We start from the raw sequence: 12,836 nt of genomic DNA, 5'->3' as shown, positions 1-12,836 counted from the left end.
ACAGACTGGGACCTGATGAGCTTGCAGAAGGCAGAACATGTGGAACAGCGGTGTGTGGGATCCGTTGCTGGAGCAGGGTTATGCGTTACCCGTTCTACCGTTTTACGCACTGGTCTTCCCCTTCAACATGTCACAGGTGATGTTGGCCGAGCAAGGTGCGCTATAGTATTGACATGCCTGAAGGTCTTCAAGTCTTGTGTTGGATGGGCAGAGAAGTTCGGCACCTACACTTCTCGTGAGGTCGACGAGTTACCGGGCGGAACGTAATTTCCCGTCCCCTCAGCTCCAGTCGTCTCCGAACCCCTCCTCCCCTGTTCTCCCGTCGTCTCCCCTGGTGTCCTGTCCTCTCTTCTTCTCCGATCCCCTCCCATCCACAACTCTCCTCTCCCCCCCCCTCCCCTCCTCTCCTCTCCTCTCCTCTCCTCTCCTCTCCTCTCCTCTCCTCTCCTCTGACACATGACAGTGACGCCTCGGCTTCGGCCAAGAGTGCGATGCATTCGCAAAGTGCAATCAAGGAGGTCGCAAGCCGTCTGAAAAAGAACATGCGAGCAACGAGCTCAGTGGCGGAGGAGGTGAAGATGAGGAGATGCCTCGAGGGGTTGAGGTGCATGACACGTGTGCTGTCAGGGTTCTGCAAGCTCGTCGAGGAAGCACGTGGAGTACATGAAGAGTCAGATCCACCAGCTGGCAAAGAGCAGAACGTCACACGCCAAGTCAGAACATGGAGGAGGGGAGGGAGCGGACTCCGAGGGCCTACTTCCACCTGATGACGAGACTGCTGACGAGGACGAGGGGAACTCGGACTTCGGCATGGGAGGAGACGGCAGCGACTTGAACACGATCCCCTTCAACGCAGCGAAGGCTCCAGAACAGAAGCTGTACCAGGTTGGGAAGCGAGTGCTGGGATCGAGGGCTCGAGGAGGGCTGAGGATGCACCGAGCACACGGGGGCCTGATGCTTGCTTCGAACAGCACGGGGGGGGAGGGAGAGAAGGAGGAGGAGAAGCACGAGTTCTCATGGGTGAAGGACTGGTGGACAGCTCGAGCTTGGTTCCTGTGGACTATCTCGGGCCCGACAGTGACTGTGCTGATCTTTGTTCTCAACACCCTCACTCAAGGATGGCAATGTGGACTGATCTACGTGGGAATCCTCCTCCCCCTCGACGTCGCTACTTACTACTGGGACATCTACGCGTATGACAATGGTGAGCCGTGGGAGGAAGGTTGCGAGTAGGAGGGAGGGGAAATCGGAGTTGATGGAGGGGGGGGGGGCAGGGGCAGGAGGTGTGAAGGGAGTGGAGGGGCAAGCAGAACGCAAGTGACATGTTTGGTCAGGGGATGTATTCTGGATTGAGCTCACACTTGCTATGATGCTCAATTGCTGCCTATGCGCCTGTCTCGTACCCGCCTATGCTGCTTACCGGCTCGAAGAGGTCTGCTTGCCTCCCTCCTCCTTCCTCTTCCTCGTTTCTCCGTTTTCCTTCCTCTCCTCCTCCTGCTGACCAGCTAACGCACATGCAGGAGGAGCGCATGGGCGCCGGTCGCGGATATCATTACGGGTATGGCGCCACCTACGGAAGCTACCCGGGAGGAGGCGGAGGAGGCAACAGCACATGGGGGAGCGGAGCAGGAGGTTTTGAGCCCTTCTCAGGGCAAGGACAGACGACAGGATACGGAAGGGTAACGGAGAGGACGCAACTTGTGTAAATCTGAGCGAGTGGAGGAGGGAAAGAAATTTTCGTGCTGTCCCTTCTGCTTGCAATGTTCCTGTGGAGGAGGAGAGCAGACGGAGTTGGGAGAGGCTGGGAAAGACGAGGTGGGGGGGGGGAGGCAGTGAGAGCGAATTGGATGGGGGTAGAGAGGAAGTGGGACAGGAACAGGGACAGAGAGACTGGGGAAGGGGAAGAGTTAGGAGGGAGATAGTTGGGAGATGAGGCTTCATTGTCTTCATTCAAAAATTCAGCTGGGAGAGAGTTGGGTTGCGTCACTTCAGCACTTGTAAGTGTTAACTCCTGCGCTCTCTACGCCCACAATAGGGTGACAAGCCGCTCGTCGGAGCTGGCCCCGAGCTGAAACCTCATTAAGTGCGTCTCCTCGTCGAAGTCAAACTTGATATCCTCGCCGTCAACCTGCCCTGAGTCAGCTGGAGCCAAGATGGGAAGCGAATGCTCACCTTTGACACGGTGGGGGACGCGGTGGAGTGGAGGAGGAAGGTACCTGACCCTCTGACCCTCACACTGGCCATGGGTTGCTCTGTCGCCTCATCCTGTGTGAGGGAGGAGGACAGAATTGCCCCTCCAGCATTGAACATGTTCTCCAGACCGAGAGCAGCGAAGAGAAACTGCCTGCCGTCTTTCAGGTATCCTTCCTGCATCGGGGCGGCGGTGAAGATGCCGCACTCCCTGCTGCCAAGGGAGAAGGAGGAGGAGGAGGTCTCGTCCATAACAGAGACAGTCTGCTCCTTCAGGACGCCATCGCGGGACCAGAGGGTCTTGAGTACAGACCACCTTCCTGAGGAAGTCTCTCGTCCCTCTCGCTCCTCAAGATCCTTCAGCGCGAATTTGGAGCTCACAGTCGGAATCTCTCCATCATGGATGACATTCTTTCGAACAGACCTGTTCCAAGATGCTCCCTGAAGAGGAAAGTCAAGAGAAGAATGGAACGAGGAGCAAAAGGGGAGGTGGCGGGGGGACTGGGGGACGAGGGGAGGGGAAGCAGGGGATATGACAAAGAGGAGGAGAGGGTATGACAGCACATTGGAGAAGAACGAGAAGGGGAGGAGTACAAAAATGAACCTGGAGGTTAAAAGCTGCGACAACTCCATTGCAGGAGTTCCAATTCCAGACTTTGAGGGGAGAAAGGCCATCGCTAGTGACGTCGGCAAAGATGCTGTCGCGGGTAGGACGGCCAGGGAGCGAAGCACGGAGAATCTTTCCATCAGGAAGGACAAGCCTGGCGAAGAGAAGGGGTGAGCGGAGAAGAAAAGTAGGGAGAAGGCTGAGGTAACCTCTTGAGGAGGTCGAAGTCATGCTCTCCTGGTCGATCGCTGACATAGACGGAGCATCCTCCGACAGATCGAGCTACAGCATGAAGTGTGGCGACCTCGTTCTTGCTCTGCAGCATGGAATGAGTGAGACAAAACGAAATTGAGGAGATGAAGAGAGAAGAACGAGAGCGACGAGAAAAGGGATTTGAGAAGAAGAGGCAGGGGGGCAAGATAACAGGAGGTGCAAGAGACCTGGAACATATCCCAGTCAGGCTGAGCGATCTCTCCAATGAAGAGGCTATTGTAGGCAACATTTGCGACGTGAACGGTATGTGATGCTGGATCCCGAGGCCAAAAATCGTCGGAGGCCCGAGCGACAGAGGTGACGTTGTAAGAGTAGAGACACTCGGTAGGATGACACATGCAGTTGATGCAATTCATGTCGGAGCCGAAGTGATGAACGACAGACTTTTCCATGGCCTGACGAAACAGACATGTTAATGTCAAGGAGTTGGTAGGATGGAAAGCAAACCTGAACGAACCGACGAGTAGTTGCAGCACTTCCTCCTAGTCCTCCACCGAGCATGGTGAGAGCAGCTTGACCGTCTACCTTCACTCCATCCACTCCGCTCGACTTGAGGTAGGCGTGCAGAGAGTTGTAGAGATCGTCTACTTTGTCAATGTGGGGCAGACCAACACCATTCAGGATGAGAGCGTCCCACGCGAGAGTTGGTTCAACCTGGAGGTGCGATCAGGAGAGAACACTGTGAGAACAACTCTGCTGTCGAACATGAACATGACGATATCATCGTCAAGAAGGCAAGGTTTCACGAATACACAGTGATTCACGTGGACAGATATCTACTTACGTGCAGAATGCCGGACATTGGCCCCGGGGTCCTGATGTTCGGATCCATGCTGGCTACCGCTGGCTTGCCCACGTGGACGCCCGACCAGTAGCCCATGAGAGCATGCCAACAGTAGACGATGTGAATGCCATGCTTCTCCTTGAGCCGCTCAATAAAAGCCTTGAAGCTTCCGTCCTGCAGGGAGGCAACAAATCTCTCTCCTGCTTCTGCCGACCTGAGCCGCTTCACCCAGTCGTCCTTGGACTGAAGTTTCCTATCCAGGAGCGGAGCCTTGAGCACTGTAGAGGCGAGCATGCTCCAAATCTGGAGGGCAGGTCATTCAGCAACACAGGGAGTGAAGATGGTTTACCTTGAAGTGCACAGAACCAAGTTTTGCCTTGTGCACGAAGGCATCATAGTATGATTTTCCGATGTTGTGCAAGATACCAACAGGCCAGGCAAGGATGTACTTGAAGACAGTGGAGATCAAGCCCGGGCTACTCTTCCGAGGTACCACCTTCAAACTTCAAAGACGGTCAGTTTCAAATGGTACAGGACAGCTAGAATCTCACTTTTTCTCTGCCTTCAGCTCGTCCACGACCATGGGTAAGTGGTCGTCCTCCTCAACAAAAGTAGTATCTTGCCATCCGTCATCAATGATCAAGGTACGCGCAGGAGTCCCTCCCGCAGCAAGAGCTTCCACTCCTTGCAGGATGCCAGGTCCATCCACTGAGCTGTAGAACGCATCCCAGGTGCACCATCCGAAGCTGTCCAAGGAGGCAGGGAATGACTTGTACTTCCTAAGTTTGAAGGTCTTCATCCTGTCCGAAGCCGCTGCCATGCTCTGATGGATCAGATCGTATGGGTTTTTGCCAACAGCCACGAATGCAATGTCTTGAACGAGATTTGAATCGACTTTGCTGTCTCCACTCTCTACCCTCAAAGAGATGATACCTTTGTTCCTGCCAGAAACGATGCATGACCGGAAGGCTCCGCTGATGATAGGTAGCACAACCGCGTATTTCTCTTCCTCGGAGTCAGCCTTTGAAAGGCGCAGAAGAAGAAATTGAGTCTCAGGGGGGATGTCCTCACTCTTAGAACCCCATGACGGATTCATCCACCACAGTTTCATCCTCGAGAGTGCCAGGAACTTGTCGCACACGAGCTTCCCAAGACTGACGAAGTGCAAGTTCTTAGGAGCGACAGATCGGACAGAAAGAAAGAGCCCTCTGGTATCGGAGTTGTCGAATACAAAATCCTGGGACATGCCTTGAAAGATGAGATTGTCTCCCCATCTCAGATCTGATCCCTTCACGTGCAGATTGTCAAGCACTGGCGATGGGATGGATCGATTGACCTCCACGAAGCCTTCGGCCTGTGGAAGCTGCTGAATAACTTCAGCATTGACATCTACTGCTGGTGCAGTCTGAACAGACTCCTGGCACATGTTGAAGGAGAGAGTTCCAGCCCGAAACTTTGACAGGGAATGAAGGTTGGATTCTGAGGGAGAACTGTATGTGCCACTCCTGAGCGACGGCCTGGGTGGTGCTTCCAAGAACGGGGGTACAAATGAGAGTTTAGACGGAAGCGTCTTGCCCTGCCAGGACGATGCATGAGGAGGAGCCAAGCACGCCACCTGATTCGAGTGTACAACCAAACTCGCGATCGCAATTAACAGCAAAGTGCTCATCGCAGGGCTTCACAGGCACGATTGAAAACACAAACTTTCACATACCGTGAGCAGACTCGGAATCTCCTTCGAGCGGCGAAGAGTTTTGGTAAAGTCCAGCGGCGAAATCTTCACAAACCGAGGAACACGCAAGCTGAGCACGGGAGCAAAACGTGTAGCTTTGCAATAACCGAGGGCTGCCGGTTTCTGCACCGAAAGGAAGCGAATCAGCCGATTGTCTTGGGGTAAGTTCAGGTAAAAATGCATGGAAGGCAGTGAAGAAGGAAAAGTCAGGATGCTGTGTGTATGGACAGAAGTACAAGTTTGACATTGTCAGGGACATTAACTGTCTCTAACTCCCTAATTGGTGATGGTGAGGCAAGAGAATCGATCAAGAAAGGATGAAAAGGTTTTGAATTCACAAATAAAGGTTCAAGTAAAGGACGAAGGAAAGAAATCAGGTCAGAACAGTGGGAAAATGAGGAGGACTAGAAACCAGTGTAGAGGACCGACGAGATGAAATGAGCAACAGATGAGAACGAGGAGCATGAGAGGGAAGCGACGAGCAGAGAGAAGGCAGGAGGACGCAGGGGAACGAGAAGCATGGGTGGCAGGAGGGCGAGGAGGAACAGTCAAGATGGAGAGAAGGAGGAGGAGGAGGAGGAATGATGTAGAGTGCGGGAGGAGGACGAGGGAGGGGGTTTATCGGGGGGAACATGGATTTTAAGGGGTGGGGTTATGTCATTCATACCGGTGTTCTCACTCAATTCAGGTACAAAAGTGAGTGTATTTGGGGTAGGGTTATAAACTGTAGACCCTCTGGGGGTGGGGGTGTGTCTCTTACAGGTTGGTCAGCAGTACCCTCCCTGTCTTTTGTTGAATTTGTTGAGAATGGGAGGGGTATGTCAAAAGGGGTGGCCCCTGCCACCCTGCCGGTTTTTTCTAATTTCGCAAATTCTATTGAATGTTGGCGGATTTGCAGGGATGTACGATCGTTGACCCACTACCGTAGGGGATAGGTTAGAACAAAATTTGGTTCAAATATGGGGTATGGTGTCATGACGTAGGAGGAGGTCAACAGTCTTGTCAGGGCTATTGACGACAACTGGGTAAATGAAATATTTTAGCAAAGGTACCTTATATCTACGGCCAAATTATCAAAAGCACCATTTGACCCCACCATCAGTACCATAGATAAGTGATATATTGAGAAATAACCTAATAATACAGTACCTTGCAAAAGAACCCACCCATATCATATGTGTGGTTTTGTGGGACCCTGTGTTTGTGGGGTGGACAGGGAACGGAGGGGGTATATCGAAATGATGGAGGTGGGGTAGGGGTACAAACCCGGAAAACGCAACGTTTTAGATGAGGAGTCGCTTCCGATGGGTGGGTGGGAAGTTTGTTTAGGTAAAGGTGGGTGGTATAATCGATAGGGGTAATCATGGTACACAGTACCCGTGATAGTTACACCAAAACAGTGAATTCAGCCAGGGTAGTAAACATGTTGACACTGGTCCTAGGGTGCGGTTTCAAAATTGTGGTATGGGTAGGGTCCACCTAGCCAATTTCAGTCTGGGGTAGGGGGGTTTGCAGGGAGGCCCCACGCCAACTTTCGTCAAGTTGGCCCATGCAGGGGTGGGTGTGGGTATTATCACGGGTACTGAACAAAATCGGTAGGTCAGGGTCCTCCCAGTACCCACATGTTGACTGTTGGAAATCCTGACAAGGTCCTGGTACAAAGTGCAAGTGAAGGGGTACCCGTGGATGAATAGGTCTTGGTGGGTGGGGGTTATCTAAAATTATTTTAAAACAGGGGGAGGAAGGGGGAAGACGGGGAGGCTGCCGGCTTCCCCAGGTGACCTCTCCGCGTGAAAGTCTCCGACCGTTACGATTCTATCTCACTCTCAACGGTTACCGTTGCACAGCGGCAGCCGCATTTCAGAGCCGGGCGGCTGGCCGCTGGCAACTCGCAGCCCCGGAGGCCCCGGGCCTGAATCCGTTACGATACTGTAACGACAAAACAACGGCATTTCATAAACACGTGCCCCCGTCCCCACCCGGTCCCGAATGTACACCCCACCCTAAGGGGGTTTGTGATGACCCTACCTCCATTTGACTTGAATAGTACCCACCTTCCTCCCTCCAATAATGTAAGACTACCCACCCTTTGCAAAATTGTAATGATGTCGACTCTGACTACCCCCTTCACGGACCCCATGAGTGTGAGATATCCTCGATGACTACCCCTGCTATTGAGCTGATTCTTTACTTCAAATGAAACGTAGGGTAGTCACCCTTACCCCCCTGTTTCCTAATGCAGGGTCGCCGCGTTCATGCAGCAGAGGGAATTTCGAGGACAAGGAACAGGATCAGCATGAGCAGGACTAGAACTGGGAGGAGGAGGAGGAGGAGAGGAGGAGAGGAGGAGGAGGAATTGATATTGCGAGACCAAGGTTTATTGCGCTAAACAGGCAAGCAGGAAGGCTTCAGCATTTAGTCAGGAATAAAGGGATTTTTGAGGAGGTAGAGAGGACAGGCAGAGTGAAGATGAGGATGAGGATCTTAGCCTGGAATTTGGTTTTGAGATCTGTTTGACAACAAGAAAGGTTGATCTCAGTCTATTGCTCCAATGAACCAACAAGTGTTTGTTGTCTCATGAAGTGTCCACCAGGAAACAATCTTGTAGTCCGGAGCAGTTCGACTTGCGAAAAAAATGGATGGACAAACAGGTTTGGTCCTCCTTTCTTCTTCCCACTACGATTCCTTATTTGTTTCATGAGCAGCACAGCCCCATGCACATGATGCAGAAAATCAGAATCAGGTCTGGCGATATTTGATTCACCATCCATGGTGAATTTTTTGTCGTTTTACAGGCAAATGAAGAAACACAAGCGCGTCAAGGTGTTTGCCGCCGATGTTTATCTCACACATCATTCCCTCATGCTTTCGTGGAACCAGAAAATCGTAGCCCCAAGCCATTCTCCATTCCAGAATTTCAACCGGTATTGCGTGGACCATTCTTGAATTGAACCAAAATGATTTCGAAATGCAAAGACACTGAAACTTGAGCGACCCATAACGTCGGTCAAGCTTTTCATTGGACAGATTGGAAGGTAGCCCTCACTATCTTCACCTCGTGATTCCTGTTGGAAGCAGAGATAGATTTGTTTAGGATGTCTCGAATTAACCCTCCAAGTTTTGTCTCTTTGGGATATTTCATTGACTCCTTTTGTAGAATCACAACCAATGATGACTTGCAAAAACTTTTGGAGCCTCATGGCAATCTTCTTGAGGTCTCTGTCATCATGGACAAAACAACATTGCAGAGCAAAGGTTTGACAATATTTCTAAATTTTTTTGTTCAAGTTTGTGAGCCATGTGGCGGATTTGTGAAATCACATGTTGAAATCGTGGATTCCACGAACTTGAGAGTGAATGAACGTATGACTCCGAATTCACTGTTAAAATGGTGAATGAGAATGGTTAAATATCAGTGGATTTCTTGGGGTCTTCTAAATTTTGCACCAACGGAGATTGCAGCTTCTGATCTACTTTTTCTCTGTGATATATTACCGATCCTGTCTGTGGTCGAAGAAGATGACTTGTCATATTGTTGAATGACGTTGTGGAATGTCGTTTCGCTGTATGTGGACCAAGCATTTTTTTCTGGTATTGAGAACTTCTGATGCTGACATTTGATTTCTTTTAAACTCAATCACGCTTTCTTTTCTCTTCTCTTCTTTCCCCTTCCTTTTCCCTTCAAGGGATGATCAAATATATTTGTCTGACTTTGGCTTTTGCAGACCTTGTTGTGTTTGATAGGGTGCTGCTTTGCGGTGTTTGCTAGCAAGAAGGATGCGGACGCTGCCATCCAGGCTCTTCATGGCAAGCATACCATGCCAGGAATGAGCAACCCAATCCAACTGTCATACGCAAGGGTACTGCTCATCGGTTCTATCGACCCATTTATTGTCTTTCAGGGAGAGGAAGAAAAGTTTGATGCAAAGCTTTTCGTTGGTGAGGATCGGATGACCTGATCGACAACAAAGCGCCGATTCACAAAACTTGTTTTCCAGGCATGTTGGCCAAGAATACGACAGAGGAGGAACTGAAGCAAGTCTTCTCTGTAAGACAACTGAATTTCCACGGATTGTTGTCTGATTGTTGTACAGCCCTACGGCAATGTGGATGAAGTGTACATTATGAAGGACAAGGCCACAAACAGTAATAGCATTCGTACCCTTGGCCACCATGGTTTGTAAATTACATGATCAGCAAGCAAGGGATGTGCCTTTGTCAAGTATACGACAAAGCATGAAGCTAGTCAATCCATCCAGAATCTTCATCAGAAGGTTTGTGTTGGAGTTCTTTGGTTTGGTTAAAAAGTGTAATTGCGTCCGTTTTCAGTTCACTTTGCCAGGAGCGACGCAGGTGAGACCTGACAGCATCGTGTCGACAGCTCTTCATGCCTTACCGTCTCACAGCCACTGATCGTCAAGTGGGCTGATCCCCCCAAATCGAAGCCAACTCAGAATCAGGTAAAAATCACATGTGGACTGCGGGAGACATTTAATGCTTCTTGAAAGCCTTCTCCCATGGATGCGGCAGCAGCCATGTCAAACTTGCAACAGCTTTACATGCAACAGGTGAGGACGCTTGTCTTCACCACTGATTTTTGTTGAACAAGCAAACTCGTGCCTTGAATACAATTGCTTCGTGTTCTGAACGTGGTTTTTGACAGGCACTGTTGCAGCAGCAACAGTTGGCATTGCAGCAACAGTGGGGACTTCAGCAGCCGCAGGTTCTTGTCATTTTTTGAAGTCTCACACGATCTCACTCCGATATGCAGGGGATGGATTACCAGGCAATCCGTAAGGGAGCGAGGCTGAATGTAACTGACCTTGTTTGATGCTACAGGGAATGGCTCAAGGAAACTTCCCCGGTGGAGGAATGTACCCCGGAGCAGGTGGAGACAGTCGGGAGGAAGTGGGGTTGGATTAATGGTTGGCCCTCCAGAACTCTTCATGGCTGCTCTGAATGGAGGGAACCAAGGTCTTGGAGGATATGGGAACAATATGCAGAACCCCCTCCCTGGCGGAGTTCCCGGAGGAGTTCCAGGCGGTGTTCCCAACCCTATCCAGTCCGGCGGCATGATGGGAGGCATGGGCGGCATGGGCGGCATGGGCGGCTCGAACGTCCCTAATGTTCAGGGCGGCGGCGGTGGCGGCGGCGGTGGTGGCGGCGGCGGCGGCGGCGGAAAAGGAGGACCTCCTGGGGCGAACTTGTTCATCTATCACATTCCGGTAACGTGGGAGTGAAGTGTAAAGATTTCTGTCTGACGGATGTGCTCTAGACGTCGTGGGGCGACGCTGATATGAGACAATGCTTTGCTCCTTTCGGCAACGTTATCAGTGCCACCGTGTTCAAGGATAGGGTGAGTTCCCCTCGTCTTGTGTTGAAGCTTCTGATTGGAGCTCTTCAGGCCACCTTTCAGAGCAAGGGATTCGGGTTTGTCAGCTATGACAATCCTATGTCTGCCAACGCTGCGATCACGGCCATGAATGGCATGCAGGTGGACTATCTATGTAACCTCGTTGACCTCAGTTGAGATTTCAACAGATCGATGGAAAGAGATTGAAAGTTGAGCTGAAGAAAAACAAACCGACCCCCTACTAAGTGGAGCAGCAGCTTGATAGACTCTTTGTATGAGAATGGTATGAGCTGTTTTAAATGTTGCATGCCATGGCCACAAGAAGGTTGGAGTCTTGAAAATTGACAGAGGGTAAGAAAAACTCACCATCCCGAAGCTGAGAGCGGGCGAGGAGAGAATCACTATCGAAGAGGAGGAGGCTGGAGACATAATGTTGAATATGATAGATGAGAAATGCTGTACTCGTTGAAGTCTTCCTTGCAAGACTTGTCGCCGCTCCCTCCCTGCCCAATCCCGACCATTGCCACTTTCTCTACTTAGTTCGCATGATTCTACTTCACACTACTCAACTACTGCACTGAGAGAGGGTGTGGATGAAAAAAAAACGATCAAAAATGACCTGACCGTTGAACGAGGGGGCGATGCTTGTGAGAGGAGCGTTGGAGGGAGGAGGAGACAGGATAGAGAACTTGACGCCTGCAGAGAGAGGCGAGGAGGGGGCGAGCGAGGGGCAGGAGGGGAGAAGACCGAGGGGACTATCGAGGGGCGGGAAAGGAGAGAGGGAAGAAGCGGGGAGGTTGCGGATACGATATACCTCTGCTGTTTTTTTTGTTCTGTCACTTGACCGCTGACCTCAGGAAAGCGCTGTATGCCGGCGAAGGGAGCAGCGAAGGGGAAGAAGGGGAAGGGGAAGAAGGGAGGAAAGGGCGGGACAAGCACCCAAGAAGGTGACAAGAGACCGCGTCTTCTGATCAAGTTCCTCATTACTCTGTGCAGTGTTCGGCCCGGTGCTTGCGGATTGTGTGGTCGAAGGATCGAACAAGCAGGGGAAGGAGAAGACCAAGAAGTCTTCCAAGGGCAAGAAGACGGACAAGCAGGCTGACCCGCAATGGTCGGGGAAGCTGCTGCTGAATCGCAACGGGATAGGCGTACAAGTCTACGTGCCCCGCGGCAGCGTGGAGGAGAACATCAAGCTGCGGGCACAGATACGAGACTTTGACGAGAAGAAAGACTCTCAGTTTTACCCCGAGGCCGCCCGGATCGTCAGCGCCGTCTGCGAGCTGAGCTCTGAACCCCCTTGCCTCCCCTTCCATCCTCCTATTGTTGTCAAGTACGTCTCTCCCTCGCGCTCTCCCTCCTCCCCTGCTCGTGACCATGCGGATCAGGATGAGTCATCAGAGCGCAAGCTGGGACTCGGGGAAGCTCTCGGTGATCTTCCTGCAAGAACCCGACCTGGAGGAGCTGGAGGCTGAACCGCAGAACTTGTCGTATACCAAGGTTACTCCTCGTCTTCTTGCTCCTCGTCATCGTCATCATCATCATCATCATCATCATCTCCATCATCTCCATCGCCACCACCATTGTCATCATCTCTATCATCGTCGTCGTCGTCGTCGTCATCATCGTCATCATCATCATCATCGTCATCATCATCATTGCCATGATCACCACCTGCTTCTTCTTCTGCCTAGTCCCATCTCCTGCTTCTTCTTCTGCCTAGTCCCATCTTGTCTTCTCAGCCTCTCCCTACCTCACAACCCTTTCAGATTGAAGGCGCCACATTCAGCCCTCAGAATGCTGAGGTGAAGCTGAAACGACTCGGAAAATTGATCGTGGTCGACGCGATGATGGGCGGGTCAGACCTGGTGATGAAGATAGAGACTTTCCTCTCCTCTCC

At 51.5% G+C, this 12,836-nt stretch overlaps 4 protein-coding genes across 4 annotated transcripts in view; 3 read left to right on the top strand and 1 right to left on the bottom strand.

Moving 5' to 3' along the window:
- The window catches only part of GUITHDRAFT_166763 (hypothetical protein), a gene marked incomplete at its 3' end in the record, with an annotated part of 3,089 nt that extends 1,383 nt beyond the window's left edge, over positions 1-1,706 (top strand). The window contains exons 3-6 of the mRNA XM_005819018.1: positions 464-572; positions 628-1,204; positions 1,335-1,432; positions 1,521-1,706. Coding sequence (XP_005819075.1) covers positions 464-572; positions 628-1,204; positions 1,335-1,432; positions 1,521-1,706 — 970 coding nt within the window. The remainder of the gene's footprint in view (positions 1-463; positions 573-627; positions 1,205-1,334; positions 1,433-1,520) is intronic.
- A 554-nt stretch (positions 1,707-2,260) lies between these two features.
- GUITHDRAFT_159002 (hypothetical protein) lies at positions 2,261-5,100 on the bottom strand (the record flags this gene model as incomplete). Its single annotated transcript, XM_005819017.1, has 8 exons — positions 2,261-2,340; positions 2,472-2,631; positions 2,795-2,951; positions 3,007-3,113; positions 3,238-3,465; positions 3,518-3,724; positions 3,855-4,091; positions 4,435-5,100. 8 exons carry the CDS (start codon positions 5,098-5,100, stop codon positions 2,261-2,263), a joined length of 1,842 nt encoding a protein of 613 aa, XP_005819074.1.
- Positions 5,101-10,763: 5,663 nt separating this feature from the next.
- On the top strand, positions 10,764-11,086 carry GUITHDRAFT_53946 (hypothetical protein; the record flags this gene model as incomplete). Its single annotated transcript, XM_005819016.1, has 3 exons — positions 10,764-10,811; positions 10,862-10,942; positions 10,991-11,086. Coding segments are annotated over 3 exons (225 nt in total), but the record flags the coding sequence as incomplete, so codon positions are not given.
- Positions 11,087-11,807: 721 nt separating this feature from the next.
- GUITHDRAFT_121719 (hypothetical protein) lies at positions 11,808-12,804 on the top strand (the record flags this gene model as incomplete). The annotated part of the gene is made up of 4 exons (XM_005819015.1): positions 11,808-11,886; positions 11,936-12,269; positions 12,325-12,436; positions 12,706-12,804. Coding segments are annotated over 4 exons (624 nt in total), but the record flags the coding sequence as incomplete, so codon positions are not given.
- Between the last annotated feature and the right edge of the window lie 32 nt (positions 12,805-12,836).

The sequence above is a fragment of the Guillardia theta genome, assembly GCF_000315625.1.
Source record: "Guillardia theta CCMP2712 unplaced genomic scaffold GUITHscaffold_249, whole genome shotgun sequence".
In the NCBI taxonomy this organism is placed as follows: domain Eukaryota; class Cryptophyceae; order Pyrenomonadales; family Geminigeraceae; genus Guillardia; species Guillardia theta.
This window is presented reverse-complemented; position numbering and strand designations above follow the sequence as displayed.